Source organism: Loxodonta africana, chromosome 21 (genome assembly GCF_030014295.1).
Source record: "Loxodonta africana isolate mLoxAfr1 chromosome 21, mLoxAfr1.hap2, whole genome shotgun sequence".
NCBI classification, from domain to species: Eukaryota; Metazoa; Chordata; class Mammalia; order Proboscidea; family Elephantidae; genus Loxodonta; species Loxodonta africana.
This window is the reverse complement of record NC_087362.1, coordinates 33,704,137-33,730,481: the sequence shown is the minus strand read 5'-3', so window position 1 is coordinate 33,730,481 and position 26,345 is coordinate 33,704,137. Positions and strand designations below refer to the sequence as shown.

Sequence of the window (26,345 nt, the reverse complement as noted above, 5' to 3'; positions counted from 1 at the left end):
TTTTTTTGGAAACCCTCGTGGCGCAGTGGTTAACTGCTATGGCGGCTAACCAAGAGGTCGGCAGTTCAAATCCGCCAGACGCTCCTTGGAAACTCTATCGGGCAGTTCTACTCTGTCCTGTAGGGTCACTATGAGGCGGAATCGACTCGACAGCGGTGGTATAATAGTTTTAGCTGTTATTGTTTCTAAGGACAGGCCTATCTTTTTAAAGAAAAAATATAAGTCTTTCTGTATTTCTGGAATTCCATACTATAATTCCACTTGTTGAAATTTAGGCCAAAGATATTCATTGTGCTGTAACTTTAGGGCAGTTTTTTGTTATTTTGTTTTTTCGTTGCCGTAGAGTTGATTCTGGCTCATGGCGACCCTATGTGTGTCAGAGCCGAACTGTGCTCCACAGGGTTCTCAATGGCTGATTTTTTGGAAGTAGATCACCAGGCCTTTCTTCTGAGGTGCCTCTGGGTGGACTTGAATTGCCAACCTTTCGGTTAGCAGTCAAGCACTTAACTGTTTGCATCAGCCAGGAGCTCCAGTGCAGTCTGTGAATCAATCTCCTCTCCTTTGTGGACAAGCGCATACTCCCCATCATCAGAGAAGCTGGTTCTAGGGCGGGGATTCTGTGCCCTGAGCTCCTCAGTCCTCACAGAGCCCATCGGTGAGTTTGTTCTTGACCGTCTCCCCTAGGTAGACTTGGAGAGCGGGCTGTCAGAGTTCTCGGTGACACAGCGCAGACTGGTCCATGGCTGGAACGAGTTTGTCGCCAACAATACAGAACCCGTGTGGAAGAAATATGTTGACCAGGTAGGGCCCCAGGTGTCATGCCTGCTCTCTTCCGACTAGCCTAAGCCGGGGGTGGGGGGGGGGAGTCATCCATTCTTTAAATATTGATTGAGGGTGTCCTTGGGCAGGTCCTGAGAGGTGGGACAGAGGTGCTATAAAGAAGGCTCACTCTGCTGTTCGGCAGGAGGGACAACCGTGCATATAACTACCCAGGCAGTCACGGTTATTAATAACAGTGGTCAAGCTAATAGCAGGCTGACTGCATGCCAGGTATCATGCTAAGTGCTTTACAGGGACTAACTTAGTCCTCCTCATAGCCCAGTTAGTTAAGTACTAATATAATTCCCATGAGACACTGCTGGTTCAGTGGCAGAATCCTTGTCTTCCACGTGGGAGACCTGGGTTCGATTTCCAGACAGTGTACCTCAAGCACAGCCACCATCCACTTGTCCGTGGAGTCTTGCCTGTTGTTGGGATGCTGAACAGGTTTCAGCAGAGCTTCCAGGCTGAGACGGTCTGATTCCCAACCAACCATGGGGATGACACAGGACCAGGCAGCCTTTCATTCTGTTGTGCATGGGGACACCATGAGTTGGGGGCTGACTTGACAGCAGCTAACAACAATTCCAACCCTGTTTTACAGATGAGGTGCTAAAGTACACAGAAGTTGAAATATTTGCCTAGAGTTAGTAGGGCTGCCAGATTTAATGAAAATACAGGACACCCAGTTAAATTTGAATCCCTGGTAAAGAAGGAATGACTTTTTAGCATAAACATACCCCACGTATTGCTTAGGACATACATACACTAAAACATTCCTTATTTGTCTGAAATTCAGATTCAACTCTCCTGTATTTTATCTGGCAACCCCGGGCCAAAGCCACACAGCAGTAAGTGGCAGTGCTGAGAAAGGAACTAGATCCGGAATCTCTGTCCTTAGCCCTTCTATAGGTGCTGCCTTGGCTCTGAACCGAAGGCACATAAGTCAGCTGTCAGGAAGCCATTAGGAAGAGGGATGAAAAGTTTAAACTAGGCGTGGCTGCAAGTTCCAGTCTATAAGTCAACACCTCCACCACCCGGTTCAGAAAGCCCAAGTTAATAGGCAGAACTTTCCAGAACGCTGAAGGCAATCACACTGCCTCCCCAGCTGTTTGCAACACCACCCCTTCCTACGTCCACCCCTCTCCATCCTCTGGCTTTGGGGCTGCCCCGGCTTCAGCTTCCTTCCTATTGGCTCAGTGGTTAACACTTTCTTGATTGGTTGTTCAGGGACCAATCACAGCCTGCCTTGCAGCCTCCTCCCTCCAGCCTTCTCAAGTCCCACCCTGTTCATTGGTCCATTCTCAGCGCCTGGGGATGGAATCCACTGATGTGTTTTCCTCTGAAATGGGTTTCTGGGTATGCAGGTGGCTCTGGCCGGTTCAGAAATTTCCTAGAACCCAGTGTTCGAAAGCCACGGCACAGCCCCCTGGAAGCTGAAATTCAGGGAAAGAGACTGAAGCTCCAGTGGTGGTTGGGCGCTCTCTGCTCTGCAGCTGGAGACTCACCTTGCCCAAATCAGGAAGTTCAAAGCCTTCTGTAGCCGGCCTGCCCTGGATGGCCCTTCCTCTAAGACCTCTTGCCAGTCTCCCTTGGGTGTTCTCTTTCCTGCTGCTTGCCCTGTCAAACACACTCTCAGCTTCTTCCTTCACAGGAAGGTTCTCGTGGAGATTGCTTTCTTTCTTTCCACAACAATGCTGTTATCCCACTGGCAACATTAACACTTCATTAATAGCATCTAATGCACTCTCCATAGTTAATTTTCCCAAATGCTTCAAAGATGCCTTTTGCAGTTGGTTAGAATCAGAGTCTGAATAAATTCCATCCATTGCCTTAGGATGATGTGCTTCTTAAATTGTCTTAATCTAGCCCATTTTTAAGTCTGTGAATTCATGGCCATGGAAAGGCTTACAGAGGTCCGCAGTTAGCTGACAGTTTATTTACATATTGAATACATCGCCTATATGGAGAAGCATGTAGCTTAAGTAAGTAAGGTTTGTCTCAGAAACTTCGGGTCATCTGACATGGGTCTCAAGTACTTGTGAGAAGGCCTTTTTGTGGGGCCTCCGTGGGTCATCCCCGCTCCCCACGTGTCTCGGACCCGAGCCCTGGGACTTGACAGGCAAGTTGGCTTGGAGGTGTGGTTCTTCCTGAAGGTGAGATGACCCTCAGCCCTGAAAACGATGGCTGGAGAAAGTGTCCCAGGAGGGCCAGCTATGGGACTCAAGAGCCCTGATGTAAGGCAGCTTTCTGGACTTGGGTGACCAAAATTCCTCCATTCAACTAGTGTTTATCAAGTGCCTTCCATAATCAATCTTGTCATTATGGCTACCATTTATTGAGCATTTACTATGTGCCAGTCACTGGCAGCCACTCTCCACTGAGAAAGCCATGGCTTGGAGAAGAGAGAGGCTTGCTCCAGGTTTCTCTGTGAGGTAATGGTGGAGACAGAGCTGGGACCTGGTTCTGATGCCTGAGCTCTTGCTGGCCACACCAGAGGGTCAGACTCGGTTCTGGGACCTGGGAGGACTGTGAACACCAGGGCGGACATGACTTGTGCCCTCAGGAAGGTGGCATTCTAGCAGAGGAGAGAGTAACAACCAAAAAATTGGATTACCATTGTGATAGGCGATTTTGCTAAGAAGGCAAGATGTCTTTGGGTTCCTCGGTCTCAAGGAGTTGGAACAGCTGCTGTGGTAGCCTGAGGGCTGTGGTGGGCAACCACAAAGTACAGTAGACCTCTTTCACAGGAGAAAAAGCTGGCAACTCCAAGATGGCCTTAAATCCCTGAGTGCACTACCCCTGCGCAGCACAGATTGGCATCTGTTCACCAGCGGCACAAATCACACTTCTGATCACATTTCCCCTTTTGCTTTGGCTGTTGGGAAGCTCAGAGCCAAACATGCAGCCCTGTTTTAAAAACCATGACTTGCTGGCTCACATTCAGACTCTCTTCCTGATCCTGCTCTTCACTCTCTTCTCTCTGATCCTGTCTTTATGCATTTGTATTTCCTTTCAATTGTCTGTAACACAAGCCACCGTGAAATGTATCTGTGGGATGAGGGGGCATACATAAAACAATAAAATAAAAATCCTTTTGGGAAGTTTCTGGAGCAGCTAATCTCAAGAAGGACATAACTGGAGCCCCAGGTGGATGTTTGCATGAGCACGTTAGTGCCTGAAGCTGGACAGTTGGGACGTGCAGGATTTGGGGGACTCGGAGTGGTGAGAGGAGACCCCTTGGCCATGCTGGATCAGGACTTGTGTCCTGCTAGGAGGAATAGGTCATGGCCTATCGGGTCATGAAGATACAGTGAGAAGAGACCAACAACTCAAAGATGGGCCAGAGCTGGTGTGGTGACAGGGGATGGCAAGGTCTGTTTCAGGGACAGTGTCACCATGACCCCTGGGAAGCCAGTGTCGGTGAAACTGTAGTGGGAGGGGGGGTTAGGCAGAGTGCAGGTGGGTCGGGGAGAACTGTGGGATGGCCATCTTCTTCCTCCCTTAGCCCTCTGTCCCTCTAGTGTTGGCCTGGAAGACTGGCCTTGAGTGAATGTCTGAGTCACATAAAAATCCATTCCTGTCAAGTTGACTTCAACTCATGGTGATTCCCTGTGTGCAGAGTAGAACTGCTCCATAAGGTCTTCAAGGCTGTGACCTTTCGCAAGCAGATCTCCAGGCCTGTCTTGTGAGGCACCTTTGGGTGGGTTTGTACCACCAACCTCTCAGTCAGCAGCCGAGCACTTAACTGTTTGCGCCTCCAGTACACTGGTAGGGGTCTAATAGGAAAGAACCCCCTGTCCTGTTTCTCGTTTTCCAGTTTAAGAACCCCCTGATCCTGCTGCTCCTGGGCTCTGCGCTGGTGAGCGTGCTCACCAAGGAGTATGAAGACGCCGTCAGCATCGCTATGGTGAGTGTGTGAGGGGCCGCCAAGGGGCTTTGTTTTAATTAAGAAAAAGTCTTATTTTCATTAAGCAAGGAAAAAAATGTAAATGTGTGTATGTATATATGTAATGTATCTCCCTCTCTCTCTATCATTCTCCCTCTCTTGCTATTTCTATATATATCAGAATGACAAGAAAGCAAATCTAGTCCTTTCCCTGGCCTGGAGGTGTCCTGGTTTATCCAGCCCTCGCCCTCTTGGCTGACACTAGGTTGTTCTCAGGCTTTGCTGTTGGAAGCAGTGCTGTAGCCAGCTCCTTCCTTTCCTGATCCCAGAGCACATGCATCAAGGTTCTCTGGAAAACCAGGTGTGGAATTGCTGGATCCTGGGCTGTACACATGGCACTGAGTCACGGCCCATCATCCACTCTCCAGAGATCGATCCCTGGAGCACCTTTAGGTGGGCATCATTCCCACCACTTTCTGTTGGAGTGAGTACTCTTTTAAGATAACAAAAGTAAGGGGGAAATGCAGAACAGAACTTCAGATTCTTATGTACTCAGGACTTCCTGGTGCCGTGGGGGGTGAACGAACCCCTGAAACTATTGCCCTGAGATAATCTTCAAACCTTAAACCAAAAATACCCCCTGAAGCCTTCTTAAAACCAAACAGTAGTTTAGCTTAGCTAGTAAAGAATGTCTGCCTTGAGCATTAGCTCTTTTAAGAACTATCTATGTGGGATCAAAGTGACAACATCACCTGGAAAGCTAGGAACTGTAGGGGGGGCGGTACATTTGTGTTAATGGGGGAGGAACAACTCACAAAACGAGGGTGAGAATGGTTGCACAACTTGAAAATGCAATCAGTGTCACCAAATTGTACAGGGAGAAACTGTTGAATTATATGTTTTGTTGTGTATATTCTCAACAACAACAAAATTTTTTTTTAAGTCAATATTAAACATCCCCCCCCCACCGAAAAAAAAAGCAGATAGGTTGGGAAGACAAGATCGAAACCTGGAACACTCAGAAAATTAGGCATGTGACAGAGGACCACAAGGATTTATATGTGTTTAAATTTTTATTTAACAAAAAACTTACAATAATACATTTGCCAGATATATTATATATATATATATATAAAAGCCAAAGCCATTGCCCTCAAGCTGACTCTGACTCATAGCGACCCTATAGGACAGAGTAGAACTGCCCCATAGAGTTTCCAAGGAGCATCTGGTGGATTTGAACTGCTGACCTTTTGGTTAGCAGCCATAGCACTTAACCACTACACCACCAGGGTTTCCCCATTATAATAGGAACTCTTTTAATACGCTATGAGGTTATCCCCATTTTACAGATGAGGAAAGCGAGGCCTGAAGAAGTTAAGTAACTTGCCTAAATCCTTGAAACTGGTCAGAAGCAGGGCCAGAGCTTGAAGTCAGGAAGGATGGCTCCAGGGTTTGCACTTCCGTAACCACAATAGTATGAAGCTTCTCAATAATGATAACAGGTCTTCTTCTGCTTCCTTCATATCTGCTGTTTTCAGGGTTCTGAAGCAAAGTGAATGAGGAAATGTCAAAGTTCCTCTGAGAAACCCCAGCCTTTGAGCTGTGGAGCGGAGGGGAGTATCTAGCCCAAGGCGGTGAGGACACCTTTGGGCAGCCTACTAACCCTGCGCCCAGGGGTGAGGAAGGGTTAAACACATTCACTTAATGAGGTAGTGCTTTCCTTGTACCAGAATGAAAGAGGAAATTTGAATCTTAACTGCAATTGGCAAATTAGGGTAGAGTTGGAATGAAGAAATTAAATGGATGTGCTTGGGAAAAAACAAAAGCAGGCTTGTTCCCTGCAGTGACATTTTCTGCACCTCTTTTCAATGCTGGGGTTAGGGCCACATCTACTGACCTGGAATGATGATTAGAATACACTGTTGAGTGAAAACGGAAGTTGTGTTTTGTTTTGTTTTTTTAATTAATTTTTATTGTGCTTTAGGTGACAGTTTACAAATCAAGTCAGTCTCTCATACAAAAATTTATATACACCTAGCTATACACTCCTGGAAACCCTGGTGGCGTAGTGGTTAAGTGCTACGACTGCTAACCAAAGGCTCAGCAGTTCAAATCCACCAGGCGCTCCTTGGAAGCTCTATGGGGGCAGTTCTCCTCTGTCCTATAGGGTCACTACGAGTCGGAATCGACTTGACAGCACTGGGTTGGGTTTATACACTCCTAATTGCTCTCTCCCTAATGAGACAGCACACTTCTTCCCTCCACTCTCTTTTTTTGTCCATTCGGGCAGGTTCTGGCCCCAAAAGGGAAGTTTTTAAAAGGAAATGTGCTGTACGATCCCGTATTGTATGTGTGTATGTGCAGGAAGAAATCGAGAAAGATACCCTAAAATGTGAACTTGGTGGCAGAGTTGAGGGTGACTTTTCTGCCTTTTTGCGGGGGGGGGGCTTGCTTGTTTTCTACATTTTGGGCACAGTGCACTTCTTTTCAAGAAGGAAGGAAGTGCATTCAATGACTGCCCCCTCCATCACCTCCCACCAGCTCATCCACCTGTGCCCCGAGCACCTGGTGCCAACTAACATTCTTCCTTGCTCTGCAGGCTGTGCTGATCGTGGTCACCGTGGCCTTCATCCAGGTGTGTATTTCCTGAGGTCCTGGCTGGGGTGAAGGGAGCTGTATGAAGTTCCTGTCCCTTAAACAGTGCGTCCTATGTGCTTCTTGCCAGGAGTTCAGATCAGAGAAGTCCCTGGAAGAGCTGACGAAGCTGGTTCCCCCGGAATGTAACTGGTAAGTCAGAACCCCATGACTGTGTGGTCTGTCCGAGGAGCTGGTAGGCTGAGGAGTTTGGCAAAAGTTGTGTCCTTTGTAGCATTATCTAGGAGAACCATGGCCTGCTGGGAGTTAAAATCTACCAGTGGGTTGCTGTGTATCATTGGGCATCTCACTCAAGCTCTCTGGGCCTCACCTCTACCCTTACTGTCTGCATCAGGGCCACAGTTTAGCAGAATATCTTTGGGAAGGAATAGTTCACAAGGCCTCTGAATTGTGTGTAAAGCTGTGTCCATTTTTTCTAGGGGTAGGGTTCAGTGTTTTCATAGAATTCTCAAAGGATAGACTCCGAAGAGGTTAATTTGGCTTTAAGAAGTCAAAGCACCAAAACACTGGATTGAAGGGTGGGATGCCACTAAGAGAATGAAGTCCAGGCATTTGAAAGCATCTCAAAAGTCTCTTTCCCACCTGGACAGGCCCCTTGGCCATCTGCTATCACAGCTCTTACCCAAGATGTTTAGACAGGAAAAAGAAAAGACAAAAATGTCCACCAAGACCTCGTGGGCATTTCTGCTTAATGCTGTGCAGTAGAACTTTCTGTGACGATGGGGATGTTCTGTGTCCATGCCATCAATATGGCGGCTATAGCCACAAGAGGCTATTGAGGACTCGAAATGTGGCTGGTGCGACTGAGTTCTTAAAGCTAGTTCATTTCAATGAATTTTAATTAAAGTAACCACGTGGGGCTAGTGGCCACTGTATGAAACACCTCAAGTTCTGAGGATTTGTGAGGGCCCTTATTTTAGGGCCATTGGTAAAGGAAAATGAGCCCTGGTGGCTAGTGGTTAAGCACTCGGCTGCTAACCAAAAGATCCCTGCTTCAAACCCACCAGCTGCTCTGCAGGAGGAAGACCTGATGTTCTGCTTCTGTAAAGACTATACCCTAGGAAACCCTATGGGGCAGTTCAGCCTTGTGCTATCGGTTTCTATGAGTCAGAATTACCTCGACAGCAGTAGGTAGTAAAGGAAGCCGGAAGACATGGAAGGGGAAAATGCTTTAGGCTTGGAATTTTCTACATTTAGTTTTATGATACCAGTAATCCGTAATTTTATTTTGCTGGTAAGAAATGAAATGATTCAGAAGGGCCAAGTCTCCTCCCTCACCCCTACTCCCAGCACCTCCTCCTCCTGCCCCAGCTGAACTCGGGCAGAGAACAGCTGGTCCTTGAATTTAAGCAACTTCACATCAACCTAATCCTGACATGGAAACAGGGATGGACGGGAGGGGGCTGGGGCTGACTCAGGTATGCCTCAAGCTTACCCAGACCCCGGGCACAGCCCCTGTGGGTGGGTTAAGTCCATTATGTACAGCATCTCCTTTAATACCCACCTCAGCCATGCAAGGAGGCTAGTGTTATCCCCTTCTTACAGGTAAGAAACTGAGACCCAAGTCCATGGTGCTGAGGCCCAGGGAGGGAAGGTAGCCAGGAAACTGGCTGTGAGACAATTTCAAATTGTTTTATGGTGTGTCTGTCTTCCATGTCCCTGTCCCAGCTTCCTCTCTTTCTTCCTCTTGGATAATTGATGCTCCAAGATGGAGATATTGTTTAAAAACTTGCCAAGTGTGTTTCTAAAACAAGCCCAAAGTCAGGGCCAGATGGAGGCCAGAAGGGCATGGGGGAGGGGAGTAGGCCATCTCAGGTGGTTCCAGCATTGGCGCCTTCTTGCTCCCGGGGCCTTTTTATACATGGATGGGCTGTTACATATCAAATCGTGGTGTCCTAAACTCAAAATCGTGTCCTTAAAACTGCCTTCACAGGTAGACTAGCCATTCTGTGCATATGCGGTGTTGCACAATTCACAGACCTGAAACCTTGCTCACCATGCAGCCCAGCAAGCCCTCACTGGGCAGCCAGTATTACCTTACATGTCTGAATATAAGGTCACCCAGATATAAGGCAATTCTGTCTTCTTTCCAATTAGAAGAGAGAAAGTTTTGCCAACATGAGCATACAAACTTTGTGTGTTCGATGTCCTTTTTGCCAGGAGCGTGTGAAACAGTCAAATGTCTATTTAAATCACTTTCTTAAGTCAGTGATACAGGTTTAAATTGACTTTTTAAATTGGCTGCTATATAAAAAGTGCTTGCTTAGAAGTGCTGCACCTCACCGGACTCTTGCACTTCATGAGCCAATGTTGCACCAACCCTCTACTCGTACCTTATTGACCTCGGGTCTTGGTCACCCCGAGGGAAACTTTGTGAGCCCTTCACCCAGTCCTCCAGAACATGCCATCTGCACTTGTGTCTAAGTTATTAGAGCACAATTTTTGAACCCATGCAGGGTGCTGTCATTGGAAATCTTATCCAGGGTCACAAGTACCAGTTGTTGTGGAGTTAACCCTGATTCATGGTGACCCCATGTGTGTCAGAGTAGAATTCTGCTTCATAGTTTCCAGTGGCGGATTTTTTGGAAGTAGATCAAGAGGCCTTTCTTCTGAGGCAACTCTACGTGGACTTGAACCTCCAACCTTTTGGTTAGCACACAAACAACCCAAAACTTAACCATTTATACCATCCAGGGACTCCAGATATAAATTATAGAAGTAAAATTTGACCTTTTCAGTATACAGCTCTATGAGTTTTGAAAAGTACAGACAGTCACGTAACCACCACTGCATTCAAGATGGAAAACACATCCAACACCCAGAAACTTCCCTCATGCCCCTAAAGAACTGAGCCCACCTCTGGCCCCTGGAACCACTGCTCTGTTTTCTGTCCCTAGAGGTCTGCCTTTTCAGAACAACATATAAATGGAATAACATACAGTATTGCTTTTAAATGACCTTTAATAGGCTCATTTGCAATAACACCACACACCTGGAGTTTAGGAAAACTTACCCCAGGAACTGTGGCTAAATTTGCATTGAATTTTGCTGGCTTCTAAAAGAATCTCCCATTGATTGAGGTAGTTTCAGGCTAGTGTATCTTTCCCAAATATATGTTGCTGCTCAAAATAAGGTCATTGAAGGTATCTCATGAGCTGAGAAACGTTAGGAGGACTTATGCTAGAAGGCAAGTCTCTATTTTCTGAAGGGTGACTTTTGGGGAAGAACATTAGCGTGTATTTGGACGTATACAGTATAAGCAAGCCGTGGGGCTGGGGGATAGAAAGATCAAGGGAGATATCTTTCTGCCTTTCAAGGAATTGGCAATTATGGTATGTCTGTGTATGTATGTTCAGGTCCCTGATACAAGACAGAGAAGGATGAACAATGAAACAGGGACCCAAAAAGGACGATATGGGAGCATTAGGGAAGATGAGTTGATTCTAAACAGGCCATAAAAAACCAGTTGCCATCAAACCCAGTCTGACTCATAGTGACCCTATGTGTGTCAGAGTAGAACTGTGCTCCATAATGTTTTCGATGACTGGTGTTTTGGAAGTAGATCTCCAGGCCTTTCTTCTGAGGCCCCTCTGGCTGAACTCGAACAGTCAATCTTTCGGTTAGCAGCTGAGCATGTTAACTGTTCGCACCACGCAGGGGCTCCAGATGAGCTATGGGGGGCAGTACAGCTGAGCATGGTGACCGCACCCCCCAGGGCCTCCAGACAAGTTATGGGGGCGGGGCGCAGTTAAAATATCTGGGTTTCACAGCTGGACAGACAAGGACGTCAACAAACCAGATGTGTGGTGTGTGACCCTGATCACACGAGCTGGTGGAAGCATAAATGATTTATGTGGTTAGATGACCCAGTCTTAACTCTAAATATCAAGTCTCAGCCTTTCAGGTGGATAGTCTGCATTATTCGTGTCCTCAGAAGTCCCTTCTAAGAGGCGGTTTTATGTGTAAGAACAGCAGGGCAGACTGCCTGAGAGAGTGAGAAGAGCACTGAAGACCTGAAGGCTGAGCACACCTCACTCTGAGGCTCCATTTACTAATCGGATGGAGCACCTGCATGCAGACCTTTCCTGCGTTCCCTCCACCCTTTGCGCAATCAGCAAATATTTATCGAGCACCTACTGTGTTCCGGGGTAAATGGCTCTGGGATTATACTGTGAGCCAATTAGAAAGGTGTCAGGCTTCACAGAGCTCCCATTCCTACATTAGGGGAGGCAGGTAATAAGCAAGGAAAAACAGGGGATTCCAGAACATGGCAGGTGTGTTCAAGTTAAAACAGCAAAACCCCCAAACTAAACAAAAGTTAAAACAAATCCCACAGCGGTACAACAGTGACTGGTGGAGAGGGGTGACTTTAGATAGTGGGTGTCTTAGTCTCCTAAAGCTGCTGTAACAAAATACCACAACGTGGCTAGCTTTAAGGAATAGAAATTTACTTTCTTATAGTTGTGGAGGCTAGAAGTCCAAACTCAGGGTCTTGACCATGTTGATTCTTTCTGGGGCTTTGAGAGAGGAGCTGTTCTGTGCCAGATTACCTAGCTTCTGGTGGCTGCCGGGGATCTTGGCGTTCCTGCGTCTTCCCCCTGTGTGTCTATCCATTTCCACGTCTGTTTTCCCCTTTTATAAGATGCCACTTAGAAAGGATTAGGGTTAAGACCCACCCTGCTCCGGTATGACTTCGTGAACTGGTAACATCTGCAAAGAAAAACCCTATTTCCTCAAACAGGGTCACATTCACAGGTACATATCATAATTCAATCCGTAACGGTGGGTGACCGGGCTGCCCTGACCTGACGTCTAAGGAGGAGCTGACATTTAAGTTCACGCCTGAGAAACAGAAGGACCCAGCCACAGAAAAAGCTGAGGGAAGGATGTCAGAGGCAGAGGGAACAGCAGCTGTGTATCTGATAGGTGCTCTTGGCCACAGGGAACAGAAAACTCCAACTCAGTTGCACAAACCACCAGGAATATATGTTATGCCATGTAGCAAGGATCTGAGGTGCAGGCCAGTGGCGTTAGTCAATTCAAAATGGCACCAAGGACTTGGTCTTTTCATTTCTCTGCCAACTTTGGCTTGTTGACTTTGTTCTCTGTCTGGATCTCCTCATGGTCCCGAGATGGCTGCACAGTTGCAAGCATCGCAGCCAGACATGAAAAAGTCCTGCGGAAGAAAAGGCCAGTGTGTGTGTATGAGAGAGTGAGTGTGTGAAGAGTGAGCACTCCCGTCTCATGGGCTAGTGCCTGAGCCAATCTCAGACAGAGAATGGGGCCCTGCTGATATTAAGGTGGTCAGGACCCACCCCCTGAAGGCTACACTGTGCAATAAAAAACCATGGCGGGGGGTGTCTGCTCCCACTTTCAAGGTCTCCATAGACTCTGAGACTAGAAAGAACTGGGTGTGTCCAGGGGCTGGACAGAGTGAGGGGGGAGCAACAGGAGGGGGAAGAGGCGGACAGTTGGAGGTCCTTGGACTTGATTCCCAGGGCAGCAGGAGGCATCAGAGGTTTGCAGCAAAAGGAAGCTGTGGGCTGGTTTTCACATGTAAAGAGCTCTCAGGCCTCTGTGTGCGGGAGGAATGGAAGGAAGCCAGAGGGGAGGCTGCTGCTGCCAGCCAGGGGCAGCGTGTGGTGGGGTTCTGCGGGACCTGTGCACAAACGCACATCACTATCTAGTGGTATACAGACGTGCAGACAGTCACTGCACTGTGGGACGGTGGTCCCAGACGTCCCGGGCATTGCGATGCTCCTCGAAGCTCTGACAGGCTCTCCTGGGCTTGACTTCTCTAGTTGGGCTCTGCACCCAAAAATGGCGTGTGCTCTGGGGAGGGACATGATGTTAGCAGTAGGCTCCACTAAACAGGCTTTAGAATCACTGCTCTAGACAGGCAGAATGCTTCCGGAAGTCGTCAGGAGTTGTTTCCACAGAGAGTAAACTATAAAAAAGCAAAAACCAAAAAAGCCAGTTGTCATTGAGTCGATTCCTATTTTGTGATGATCCCATGAATGTCAGAGTAGAACTGAGCTCCACCATAGATACATCCAAACTCCCTGAGGGACCAAAGTGCCAGGCTGAGTGCTGTGGGGACCATGGTCTCAGGGAACATCTAGCTCAACTGGCATAACAAAGTTCATAAAGAAAATGTTCTACATTCTACTGCGGTGAGTAGTGTCTGGGGTCTTAAAATCCTGTGAGTGGCCATTTAGGACACTCCACTGGTCTCACCCCTTTGGGTGCAAGGAAAAATGAAGAAAAATTATGAGGGAAAGATTAGTCCAAAGGACTAATGGACCATATCTACCACGGCCTCCACCAGGCTGAGTCCAGCACAATTAGATGGTGCCCGGCTGCCACCGCTGACTGCTCTGACACGGATCACAATAGAGGGTCCCGGACAGAGCTGGAGAAAAATGTTAAATAAAATTCTAACTCAAAAAGAAAGACCAGACTTGCTGGCCTGACAGAGACTGGAGAAACCCTAAGAGTATGGCCCCCAGACACCTTTTCAGCTCGGTAATGAGGCCACTCCTGAGGTTCACCCTTTAGCCAAAGATTGAACAGGCCCATGGAACAAAACAAGACTAAAGGGGCGCACCAGCCCTGGGGCAGGGGGTGGAAGGCAGGAGGGAACAGGAAAGCTGGTAATAGGGAACCCAGGGTTGAAAAGGGAGAGTGTTGACATGTAGTGGGGTTGTTAACCAATGTCATAAAACAGTATGTGTACTAACTGTTTAATGAGAAACTAGTTTGTTCTGTAAACCTTCATCTAAAGTACAATTAAAAAAGAGAAAAAAAAAAAAAAACCTGAGCTCCATAGGGTTTTCAAGGCTACGACCTTTTTGGAAGTAGATCATTGGCCTTTCTTTTGAGGTGCCTCTGGGCGGACTCAAACTTCCAATCTTTCTGTTTGCAGCCGAGCACTTACCATTTGCACCACCTGGGATGTGCACTTGTTGTTATGTTGTTGTTGTTTGCTGTTGGGTCAATTCCAACTCACAGCAACCCCGCTGGACAGAGCAGAACTCCCACAGGGTCTCCTAGGCTGTAATCTTTACTGGAGCAGATCATCAGGTCTTTTCTCCCTTGGAGTGACCGGTGGGTTCGAACCGCCAACCCTTTGGTTAGCAGCCGAGTGCTTAGCCCCATTTTCAGATGACACACAGGGCTGCCCAGAAGCCACAAATTTCCCCAAAGTCTTTTAGTAAAGATGAATTACAGCAATAAAATCCATACAGGCACAAGAGTGTGTCCCTAGCCGAGAGAGAAAGTATGTATTTATCACCTTTGCTCCGATCTATCCAAGTGTGTAAACGACGGGTGTCATCATGGATGCTTTTGCCTTTTTCTCTCTCAAATGCAGCATAAGAGAAGGGAAACTCCAGCACCTGCTTGCACGAGACCTGGTTCCTGGAGACATTGTGTCACTCTCGATTGGCGACCGCATCCCGGCAGACATCCGCCTCACTGAGGTGAGCACCCCAAAGCCTCGTCCGCGGGGCATGCAGACCCTGAGCTCAGCCGGAGGACACACTTCATGGTCTTGCTCCCTCTACCTCAGCACGTACACAGGCACACACACAGACATGCACACACATGGGTATGTGCATACATACAGATCAGCCAAAAAAAGGTGCCAAACAAGCCAGTCTTAAGCATTTTCCAATTACCATCAAGTTGACTCTGACGCCTAGAGATCCCACGTGTGTCAGAGAACTGTGCTCCATAGGGTTTTCAGTGGCTGATATTTTTGAAGTAGATTGCCAGCGTTTTCTTCTCATGTACCTCTGAGTGGACTTGAACTTCCAACCTTTTGGTTAGCAGTCGAGCACTTAATCATTTGTACCACTCAGGGACTCCACTTTGAGCTGAAAGCCCTTCAATCTATCCTCCATATATTCTTTTTTTCTTTTATCGTGCTTTAAAGTTTACAGAGCAAAGTAGTTTCTCATCCAAAAAACATATACACAAATTGTTCCATGACACTGCCATAGATTATTTATCCTCATTCTAAGTATTAAGTCTAGCGTTTTGGTTGTGATTTTCTAGTTCAGAGTAGACAGCTGTAGCAAATTAACCTGGGGTGTTTGGTGATGAGGAGGTAGACCTAACAGCATCCACAAAAACAACACACAAAACCAAAAATTATAAAAAGCAGCACACGCGTTTCTAATACACGGTTTGGGACATTGATTGTAGGGCCTGCGGTCCCCCAACCTGCAGAGGTGTCAGGGTGTCATGGCTTCACAGAACAATGACTGAGGCTCTTTGAGACCGTCTTGGATGCCCAGGAAGGGCTTCATTGAGTTGAAAGAGTGTTCTGTTTACTGGAGTCATCATTTTAGGGCTCCTTCCAAGAATGCTTAAAGACTGTTCAAAGCTTCCAGTGATAGAGGATGAAGCACAGGTCACCTGCCTGGTTGACTTGTGGTGACATGTTCTCACTAGCAGGAGTGGGTACCGAGGGAGGGGCAGGAGGGCCGAGGCTACGGTCCGGGACCTGCTTTCACCATAGCCCAGCCATCGATCAGTAAACCAGAGGCGGGAGCCAGGAGCCACCTCCTACGTGGCCACTCGGGCATTCTGCCCCCTCTGCCCGGGCTTATAGACCTCTCCGCAGGCCGGGACTAGGGTATCCGGATTTCTGTCCAGGGCGCTACATTTAAGGAGGCACTCGGTCTCAGGCTCAGGCAGTGTCAAAGGGAGCTGAGCGGTAGTTCTGGAATGTCCCTGATGCCCTGTAGAGCTCTGTTCTGTTTTAATATAAAACACTATGAACCAATTAAGTCAGGTTAAAGGGCTTTGGGAAGTGGTCATGCTGTGTCTTTATGTTACAGAGAAGCTAACACTCAGAGAGGCTTGGCGATTTGCCTGTGGTGCACGGTCACTGTCATGGATTGAATTATGTGCCCCCAAAATATGTGTTGTAAATCCTAGTCTCTATACCTGTGGTTATAATCCCATTTTGGAATGAGTTGTCTTTGTTATGTTAATGAGGCAGGATTAGTGTAGGTATATCTTGAGTCAATCTCCTTTGAGATATAAAGAGATTAAGCAAGCAAGCAGAGAGAGAGATGGGGTAAGATAAATGCCAAGATACATGGAGATTGCCAAGGAGCCAGGAAGCAGAAGCTGAAGAAACAAGGACCTTCTCCCAGAGCTGATAGAGAACACCTTCCTCTTGAGCTGGTGCTCTGAATTCAGACTTCTAGCCTCTGAAAGTGTGAGAAAATAAATTTCTGTGTGTTAAAACCATCCACTAGTGGTATTTCTGTTATAGGAGAACTAGATAACTAAGACAGCCACTAGATAGCAGAACTGGAATTTGAACATAGGTCTGTGCAAGTCCAAATCCTGTCCCATTATCCCCTGTATCCTCCTGTCTTCCCAATGGAACAAGTGAGGCTGTGGAGGGGGAAGGGATGCCCGGCAGTTATGCTGGAAGGTGGGGTGGTTGATATCCTCAGCCACAGAGCTGTTTTTGTACCCTTAATTGAGAATTGGGGTGCAGTGGACAGGGATCCAATTCAAATCACCTTCGGGCAAAACATAGAACTTACTGGCTCATGTGACCCAATGGTAGAAGAGCAGGAATAGAGCCTGCATCAGTGACAGCTGGATCCAGGGCCTCAGACACAGGCACAACCTCTCCTCCTCTCCTCCCTCTCACGTCTGCTTCTCAATATCTTCTGGTGCCACACACTCCTCCTCAGATGGGCTTCCCTCCCCCCATCCCAGATTCATATCTTCAGAGCTTGTGGCCGTGGGGCTCTTCCCCAACAACAGCAGGCAGAAAAGTCCCAGGGAAGGCCCCTGATTGGCCAGGCCTGGCCATGTAGACAGAGAGGTGACCCAGAAGAAGGATGGGAAAGGGGTGCAACAAACATGACCACTGGGAAGGTATCTTTGTGAGCCAGGTGGCCATGTCCATTACTGTCACCCTGATTCGCCCAACTTTGTGGGTGGCTCCAGCATTCAACCTAGTGATACCCAGTATTAACATTTCAACCATACCCTACAGTGACTCCTTCCTTCACTCACCGTTTATTTATTGAGTACCTACTATGTGCCAGCTACTCTGGTAGGCGCTGGTGATGATGTCATGGAGAGAATACAAAAATCCCTACCCTCGCTGAGTTCACGTTCTAGTCCCACGACATGCTGGGAAGCAGTGTTGCAGGAGAGTTGGGGAGAATTCTGTTCAATGGGCATTTCTTAATGCCTGCTTGGTGCCAACCACAGAGAAGAGAGGACAAAGCTTGACAATGCTATCCGATGTTCAGTATCGGCCAGAGCTCTTCATTGCAAGCAACAGAAATCAACGACAGGTCGTGTATGAAAAAGGAGGAATTGAGTACAATATTGGGTAGCTCAGACTTCCTGGGAGAGCTGCCCAACCAGGGTGATGCAACAGTTTGATGAACAAACTCAAAAAGCCACGCTGCAGACCTGGTCCCCGGTGATGCCCCTGCTCGTGCCGCTGCCACCTCTGCTGTGACCAGAAATGGTCCCCTCACAGCCCTGCTTCTCCTTGCACCAGCGTCCCCTTCCATGTTAGGGGCATATGGAGCCAAGTGGAAGAACCATTGTCAGGTGACCAAGTCCTGCCTGCAAGGACAGCTGGGAGAGCCAGGCTGACATTTTCAGTTCTCCCCTGGAAGGTGGGTTCTGCCTCATAGTGGGAGGAGGCCTCAGGAGGGGAGCGGGGCTTCCAGACTTTGGGCAGCCAAGGAGAGGGACTCGTGCCCACTACAGGTGCTGTTGTAGAGGCAGAGAGGCAGTGTGGAGGGCCCTGTGGTACACCCTGGGGCTGGCCGCCTGGTTTGAGGCCTGGGTGTACAGTTCACAAGCTGTGTGACCCTGAGTGAGTCACTTAACTGCTCTGTGCCTCAGTTTCCTGATATGTGAAATGGGGATGATAATGCCTCTTTGGGTGATTGTAAGGATCAAATGGCTCAGTATACGCGAAGAGCCTAGAACAGTGTCTGGCACCAGGTTGAGTGATGGACAAGGTGCTTTGTTGTCATCGTTGAAGACAAGCCGGTGGTCACAGAGCACTGGGTTTCCAGTCCTGGCTCTGTGTCTCCCAATGTGTGACTTTGGAGAAGGCATTCACTCTGAGCCTCAGTTTCCCCATCTATAAAAGGGTTGCGATTACTTTCCACCCGATGGGGTTGTTACAATGTTTAAAATGAGCCCCTGCCATTGCTTGGGGAGCAGTCCCTGAATATCAGTCATTGATTTTATTTTTAAACCAATGTTGTATCTCTGCAACAGTTCTTTGAAGCCATTTTTTAAAATTCACGTAGCTCCCTTACTACCTTGACTTGCATGTTGCTTGCCCTGCTTATTTAGATTATATCGTTCCCTGTTCATTGAAACCACGAAGTTTCTTTCAAGGCTACCAGCCAGGAACACTCCTCCGCGTGTTTCCCCTTTGGTATTTTGCAACTCCATTTAACAATCAGTAGCTTTGTTTGTTCACAGTGGAAAATTTTTATCAACTGCTAAACTTTAGAATCCAGGAGGGCTTCATACACTTTAAAACCGTTTAGGTCCAGGAAGCAGCCTGTGCAAGAAAGCTCTTAAAACAAGTGACCCAAATAATAGCCCTTTTGCATAGTGTCGGGACGGGGGTAGTCACCAAACAGTATTTTCTCTCCCGGGGTGGAAGCCAAGGCAAGAGCTCTCAGTCTAATTGCTGACCTGGTACAACCAGTGAGACTAGGTCACCTACTGCTTTTTCTCCCCCTCCCCCCCATTTCTAAAATAAAAAGGGGTTTGAATTGCATTTGTTGGGACTCCAAGTCGTGCAGGGCTGTATGTGGGGCGAGTTGGCAGAACCTTTGTGTCTGCTGAGTAGGAAGTGACGTGGGCTTCCATGTGAGGCCTCAGTTGTACCCCATCTTTGCACAGGCCCCGCCCCCTTGGCAGCCACTGGCGTTGTGTGGGTTCTGGCCTCTGACTTGATTTTTGGCCCTCCCACATCCTTCTCTGAGCCCTCCTTGCCACTTAACAATCATTGTGCTCTGGAGTTACCAGAAGCTTCCTCCCAGCCCAACCAGCTCTGTTCCTTTTTGACCCAGAAGCTCCATCTTCTGTTGCCCTTTATTTTTCTCGCATGAAGAGGACTAATATTTTTCTGTGTATCTCGAGACTGTGCATTCAAATGACTCCATTTCATCTCCAAGAACCTTAGGAGACCAGTACCGCCCATTGCTGTCAAGTTGATTCCAATCCATAGCGACCCTATAGAACAGACTAGAGCTACCCCACAACGTTTCTAAGGCTGTAATCTCTACAGAAACAGACTGCCACATCTTTCTCCAACACACTGGCTGGTGGGTTTGAACTGCCAACCTTTTGGTAACTATTTAACCACTGCACCACTAGGGCTCCTTAGGAGACCAGTACTGTTACTTTTTTCATTCTACAATGAGGTCATGGGAACCTAGAGAGATTAAGGAGCTCACCTGTGGTCACACAATGGCAGTGTGGGGGGATTCCAACCCAGGCCATCCGGCCCCCACACCCAGGTCCTTAACCACAAAGTGGTCTTCTGACCCTGAATCTAGCTGTCTGTCTCTTTTTCTGTCTCCATGTCTTCCTCTGAGTTTCTTCAATGTATGAGTTTCCTCTTGCTGCTGTAACAATGACTATAAACTTAGTGGCTGAAAATAACATTTATCATCTCACAGTTCCAGAGGTCACAAGGCCAACATGGGTGTCACTGGGCCAAAATCAGGGTGTTGGCAGGACCGTATACCCTCCAAAGACTCCAGGGGAAATCCATTTCTTTGCCTTTTCCAGCTTCCTGAGGCCACCCACATTCCTTGGCTGGTGGCCCTGCTTTACTCTGACCTGTTTCTGTTGTCTCATCTCCTCTGACTCTGGCCCTCCTGCTTCTCTTATAAAAGTCCACTTGAGGAATCCAGGATCATCTCCCATCTCAGGGTCCTTAACTTAATCACATCTGCACAGCCCCTTTTACTATGTAAAGTAACATATCCATAGGTTCCAGGGATTAGGACATGGATGTCTTTGGGGTCTAATATTCTGCTGACCTGATTCAGGCACTTCTCAGAGCCTGTCTCTCCTTTCTTCCTGCCCCAAGGTCCTCCCCCTGCCCACCCATGCCCCCATCACTTATTTACTTAACGAATATTTCCTGAGCATACTATGTGCCCAGAACTGCTGGGTACTGAGGACACAGTGGAGAAAGCAGACCTGGTCCCTGTCCTCATGGTGCTTCTAGCCCAGAAGAATTGACAATCCAGAATTTACTCCTGACAGGTAACTTTCAGTGATGACGGGGGAGCTGGGAGGAGGACTAAGGTTTCCCAAATCATTGTCACAATTGCAAATATGATTTTAAAAAAGAAAGTACACTTACAAAGTCATAAGACCTGTACTCAACCACAGGAATAATAATGAATGTGAGGGAGAATCAAGGCTCACATCTTGGCTCAGAGGGTGGGGATGTTCACTTAGCCTCAACCTGTTAGATTCCTGCCAACCCCGAATAGATCTTATTGAATGCAACCAGGATCAAAGATGCTTATTTTTAAAATGCTCTATAAAATATGTTTAGCTCTAAACCTTGGTACCCTCTGCCTTTCCTTCCATTACCTACTTCTGCTAATTGGTCTAGTTAGTCTCCTATTGCTAGTGAGTCTTCAATTTCTGCCCATTCTTACTATTTCTTCTGTCTGGCCCCCTCCTTCTCTACCCATCACACCCCTCATCAAGAGCCATACTGTGCCTCACTGGGGCCGCAGCAGTGATTTCTGTCTGTAGGCTTCTCCTTACCTTCAACTGCCCTACCTCCCCGAGAATCTAACACAGTTTTGTCCAATTCCACCATGTTCCTTCTTTTCTGCCCAAGTAATGGCTCCTCATTACTTGCAAGGTCATATCCACATTTCTTAGCCTGGCAGTCAATGCCAAACACAAGTGGGCTCCAACCACACCTTCTGCAAATGCTCCAGTCAAGCAGTTCCTCACATGTGTCCCCAGGTGAGTCACACGCCCTCCTGTTTTTTTGCCTGTGCCCTCTTCTCTTGGCTAAGTTAAGTCCCATCTTCCCTTCAGCACCCCTTGAGGGCAGGGGCAGCTCACTTTCCTGCTTGTGGCTTCAGCACCTGGGACAGTGCCCAGCTCCACCAACCACCTGCCACTCCAAAGAGGGTGCATTGGTGACGTTGTGGGGCAGCTCCTGACCCAGTGAGAAAAGAGGTGGGAGAACTGAATCTCCCAGCACCCCAGGCTGCTGACCTCTCTCAGTTGACAGGCTTCTGTTCTTTTCAGGTGGGTGAAGTGGTCGGAAGGAGTCCTGGTGGTGCAATGACTAAATGCTCGGCTGCTAACTGAAAGGTCGGTGGTTTGAACTCACCAGCCTCTCCTTGGGAGAAAGATGTGGCAGTGTGCTTCTGTCAAGATATACAGCCATAGAAACCCTATGGAGCCATTCTGCTCTGTCCTACAGGATTGCTGTGAGTCGGAATTGACTCAGTGGCAATGGGTTGGATTGGTTTGGAGTGGTGGGAGAAGAGAGCTCTTCATCTTCCCACTTTGTGGTTACTTTAATCAAGCATGCTATCATGTTCATCCACCATCTGTGCCCCAACTTGCTGCCTTTTCCCTCTCTAGAGAACTTGCCTGACTCTGTCACCAAATGTCTGCTCATCTCAGGGTCTGTTTCAAGTCTTCGATCCTCCAGGAGCCTCTGCTATGCTTCCAGCTCATCCCACTCCCCTCTCCTGTCTCCCTCTCCCAAACCTCCTGCTGTTCACAGTATCAGCACATCATGTAGTTCTAATTACGTCTCTCGAACTCAGACACTGGATGGAGGGCCCTTTCCAGTGTTACCTAAATGTATACAGATAAAAATGGGTATACAGTCCGTGTGCTTTGAATGCTTATACAACTGCACCACTGAGCCAAGCTTGCAAATTAAGTACAATTTATTCAAACTGCTGTCATAAAATTCTAATTATTATCATGTCTCATTTAGACAGTGTTTTCTGGAAACTAAATCTCTGCTTGTTTTGGGATGTGGTGCCACTTTCTATGGCCCAGGTCTGTGGGATCAGCAGCCTGAGGGACGGGGTGACGCAGTTCTCACATCTTGTTTTCACTGTGAGTGAGAAGCTGCCCCATAATGTCCTTTGGCTTTCCTTTGGTGGCCTGGGGCTCAAAATTACAAATGCAAAAGGACAAATACAAACTCTAGGTCATTTGAGAGTTGCGTTTGAATCACTATATTAAGAAAAATATAGTGACTTAAACCAAGCTGGGATGCATTTCTGTCTGGCATACTGAGAGTCTGGAAGTGGGCAGTTAAGAGCCAATACGGCAGCTCCACCATGGAAGGGAGGGCCAGGATTCTGGACAGAAGAGTCTTGCCTTTTGAGTGGTATCTACTGCGTCTGTGGTCAAGAGGCAATTTTGCAAAATGGTTTTGAGTGCAGGTCTGGAACCAGAGCCTTGGTTCAAATCTCTGCTCAGCCACTAACTAGCTGTGTAACCTTGAGCAAGTCACTTAACCTCTTTGTGCATCAGTGTCCTTATCTGTAAAATGGAAAAAATAATAGCATCATCCTTGTAGGGTATGAAGATTAAGAGATAAGCCTTGTGAGGTACTTAGCACAGGACCTGGCCTGTCGTAGGTGTTTTTTAAATGTCAGTACCTCTATTCTCCTTGCCTGGGGAGTGTGGTGTGTTTCTGATGTTAACATAACATTACCAAATTTGTTGCTGTGGAGTCAACTCCAACTCATGGCGACCCTATGTGTGTCAGAGTAGAACTGTGCTCCGTAGGGTTTGCAGTGGCTGATTTTTCTGAGGTAGATCTCCAGGCCTTTCTTCCAAGGCACCTCTGAGTGGACTCAAATGCAAATCTTTTGGTTAGTGTCCAAGTGCGTTAACTGTTTGTACCACCCAGGGACACTAACATAACATTAGGTTGTCAATACTAACCTGACTCAGTGATGTTCAAGCCATGCAGATTATGTGGGCATCTCCAAGGTAGGCAGGGTATGGTGTATCAGGAGAGGAACAAAGGTGCTTTGAAAGGTATATTCTAAGTTAATTATCACTTTAATATTCCAAATAACATTAAAAGAAAGTGTGAGATTATAAGAACTTGAGAAATAGTTTAAACTGAGAAGAAAACATTCTTTTGTGGTTACGAGAGAGGGAAGGGAGGGAGGGTGGGAGAGGGGCATTTACTAATTAGATCCCAAAACTAATTAGATAGTAGATAAGAACTACTTTAGGCGAAGGGAAAGACAGCACACAATACAGGGGAGGTCAGCACAATTGGACTAAACCAAAAGCAAAGAAGTTTCCTGAATAAACTGAATGCTTCGAAGGCCAGCATAGCAGGGGCAGGGGTCTGGGGACCATGGTTTCAGGGGACATCTAAGTCAACTGGCGTAATAAAATCCATTAAGAAAACATTCTGCATCCCACTTTGAAGAGTGGTGTCTGGGGTCTTAAACGCTAGCAAGCAGCCATCTAAGATGCATCAATTGGTCTCAACCCACCTGGATCAAAGGAGAATGAAGAACACCAAGGTCACACGATAACTATGAGCCCAAGAGACAGAAAGGGCCACATGAACCAGAGACTTACATCATCCTTAGACCAGAAGAACTAGTTGGTGCCCGGCCACAACCGATGACTGCCCTGACAGGGAGCACAACAGAGAATCCCTGAGGGAGCAGGAGATCAGTGGGATGCAGACCCCAAATTCTCACAAAAAGACCATACTTAATGGTCTGACTGAGACTAGAGGAATCCCGACGGTCATGGTCCCCAAACCTTCTGTTGGCCCAGGACAGGAACCATTCCCGAAGACAACTCATCAGACATGAAAGGGACTGGACAGTGGGTAGGAGAGAGATGCTGATGAAGAGTGAGCTACTTGTATCAGGTGGACACTTGGGACTGTGTTGGCATCTCCTGTCTGGAGGGGGGATGGGAGGGTAGAAAGGGTTGGAAGCTGTCAAAATTGTCACAAAAGGAGAGACTGGACGGGCTGACTCATTAGGGGGAGAGCAAGTGGGAGTATGGAGTAAGGTGTATATAAACTTATATGTGACAGACTGACTTGATTTGTAAACGTTCACTTGAAGCTCAATAAAAATTAAAAAAAAAAAGGGGGGGCTACACATTCAAAGTGGTTCAGAAAAGTGTTTCCAGTTGTTGGAGGTGTCTGGCCATGATTCTGATACTCGTTCACTGCGTGTGTTCACTGTTTTACATCCACTGACAAATGACATTAAGGCTCTGAATACCGTTCTGAGCTTGTAAAGCCACCAGATTGCAGGGTGAGAGGGAAGATCCCATTCTCTTTTCCTTTTGCCCTCAGGTGACAGACCTCTTGGTGGACGAGTCTAGTTTTACTGGAGAAGCTGAGCCATGCAGTAAGACGGACAGCCCCCTGCCAGGCGGGGGAGACCTCACCACGCTGAGCAACATCGTTTTCATGGGCACGCTGGTGCAGTATGGGAAAGGCCAGGTGAACCCAGAGCTGGCAGGGCCACAGCCTCTCCTCCCCAGCATGCCTTCAGCCCTCCAGTCTCACACTTCTGTTTTCTGAACACAGGGTGTCGTTATTGGAACAGGGGAGAGGTCTCAGTTTGGAGAAGTCTTTAAGATGATGCAGGCTGAAGAGGTAATGGGCCATGGGGGTCTGGTCTCTTATAACCTGGGCTCTGAGATTATTCTAGGCTAGCATTACCAGTCCTACCCACCTCTTAGGAATGAGGATGATGTGGTTAATGTGACTACACTTTTTTTTTTAATGAATTTTATTTTTAGAGCAGTTTTAGTTTACAGAAAAAAATTGTACGGAAAGTTCCGAGTTCCCACATACCCCGTCTCTTCTGTACACTGTTTCACCTATGACTAACATCTAGCATTCCTGTGGTACATTTGTTAACATTGACAAACCAGTCTTGATACATTATTATTAACTGAAGTCTATAGTTTGCATCAAAGAGTGCTGATGGTGCAATGGTTGAGCATTCAGCTACGAACTGAAGAGTCAGCGGTTTGAAGCCATCAGCCACTATGTGGGAGAAAGATGTGGCCGTCTCCTTCCTTAAGGATTACAGCCTGGAAACCCTGTGGGGCAGTTCTTCTCTGTCCTACAGGGTCACTATGAGTTGGCATCGACTCGATGGCATCCAACAGCAACACGACATAGTTCACGTTAGGGTTCACTCTTTGTGTTGTCCAGCCCTAGGGGTTTTGACAAATGTGTAATGTCACATGTCTACCCATACAGTGTCAGGCAGAATAGTTTCACTGCCCTAAAAATGCCTTGTGTTTCATGTATTCATCTGCCCCCCCCCCACCCCGCCATGAGTACACTTTCTAAAAATTTATTTTTAGTTTAAAATATGTGTTAGGATATTTGCCACGATGAAACCTACGGACAGTAAGGTGACAGAGCCCAAGTGTAGAGGTCAGTGGATTTTCACACATGTGCCCCTGTGCAACCATCACCCAGAATAAGACAGAACCATACAGGGAGTGCACTGTGAAGAAAGCCCCGCAGAAGCTGGGGGTGCTGGTGGGGTCTCATCTCATACATTGACTGTTTTTACCCTTTCAGACGCCTAAAACGCCCTTACAGAAAAGCATGGATAAGCTGGGGAAGCAGCTGACACTCTTTTCATTTGGCATCATTGGTGAGTGAACCCATGTCTGTGCTGGGGCCTGGGGATGTGGTGGGCCATCCTGGAGCAGCCACGGCTGTTTCTCAAATATCTTGCCACTCACCTGAGTGAGGATTGGGGTTGGACACATAGACACTTTGACAACAAGAGGCTTCTGTCTTAGTCAGATTAGGTGAACTGCTGTAACAAACAGCCCCTACATTTAAATGTATGGTGGATCAGTGGTAGAATTCCCACCTCCCATGCGGGAAATCCAGGTTCAATTCCCAGCCAGCGCACCTCAT

General features: G+C 47.5%; 1 protein-coding gene across 1 annotated transcript in view; it reads left to right on the top strand.

The window, feature by feature from the left end:
• ATP2C2 (ATPase secretory pathway Ca2+ transporting 2) overlaps window positions 1-26,345 on the top strand; it is a 95,909-nt gene that overhangs the window by 44,233 nt on the left and 25,331 nt on the right. Inside the window, exons 6-13 of the mRNA XM_064273494.1 lie at window positions 685-801; window positions 4,640-4,729; window positions 7,308-7,343; window positions 7,434-7,495; window positions 14,736-14,844; window positions 24,747-24,896; window positions 24,984-25,052; window positions 25,998-26,073. Coding sequence (XP_064129564.1) covers window positions 685-801; window positions 4,640-4,729; window positions 7,308-7,343; window positions 7,434-7,495; window positions 14,736-14,844; window positions 24,747-24,896; window positions 24,984-25,052; window positions 25,998-26,073 — 709 coding nt within the window. The remainder of the gene's footprint in view (window positions 1-684; window positions 802-4,639; window positions 4,730-7,307; window positions 7,344-7,433; window positions 7,496-14,735; window positions 14,845-24,746; window positions 24,897-24,983; window positions 25,053-25,997; window positions 26,074-26,345) is intronic.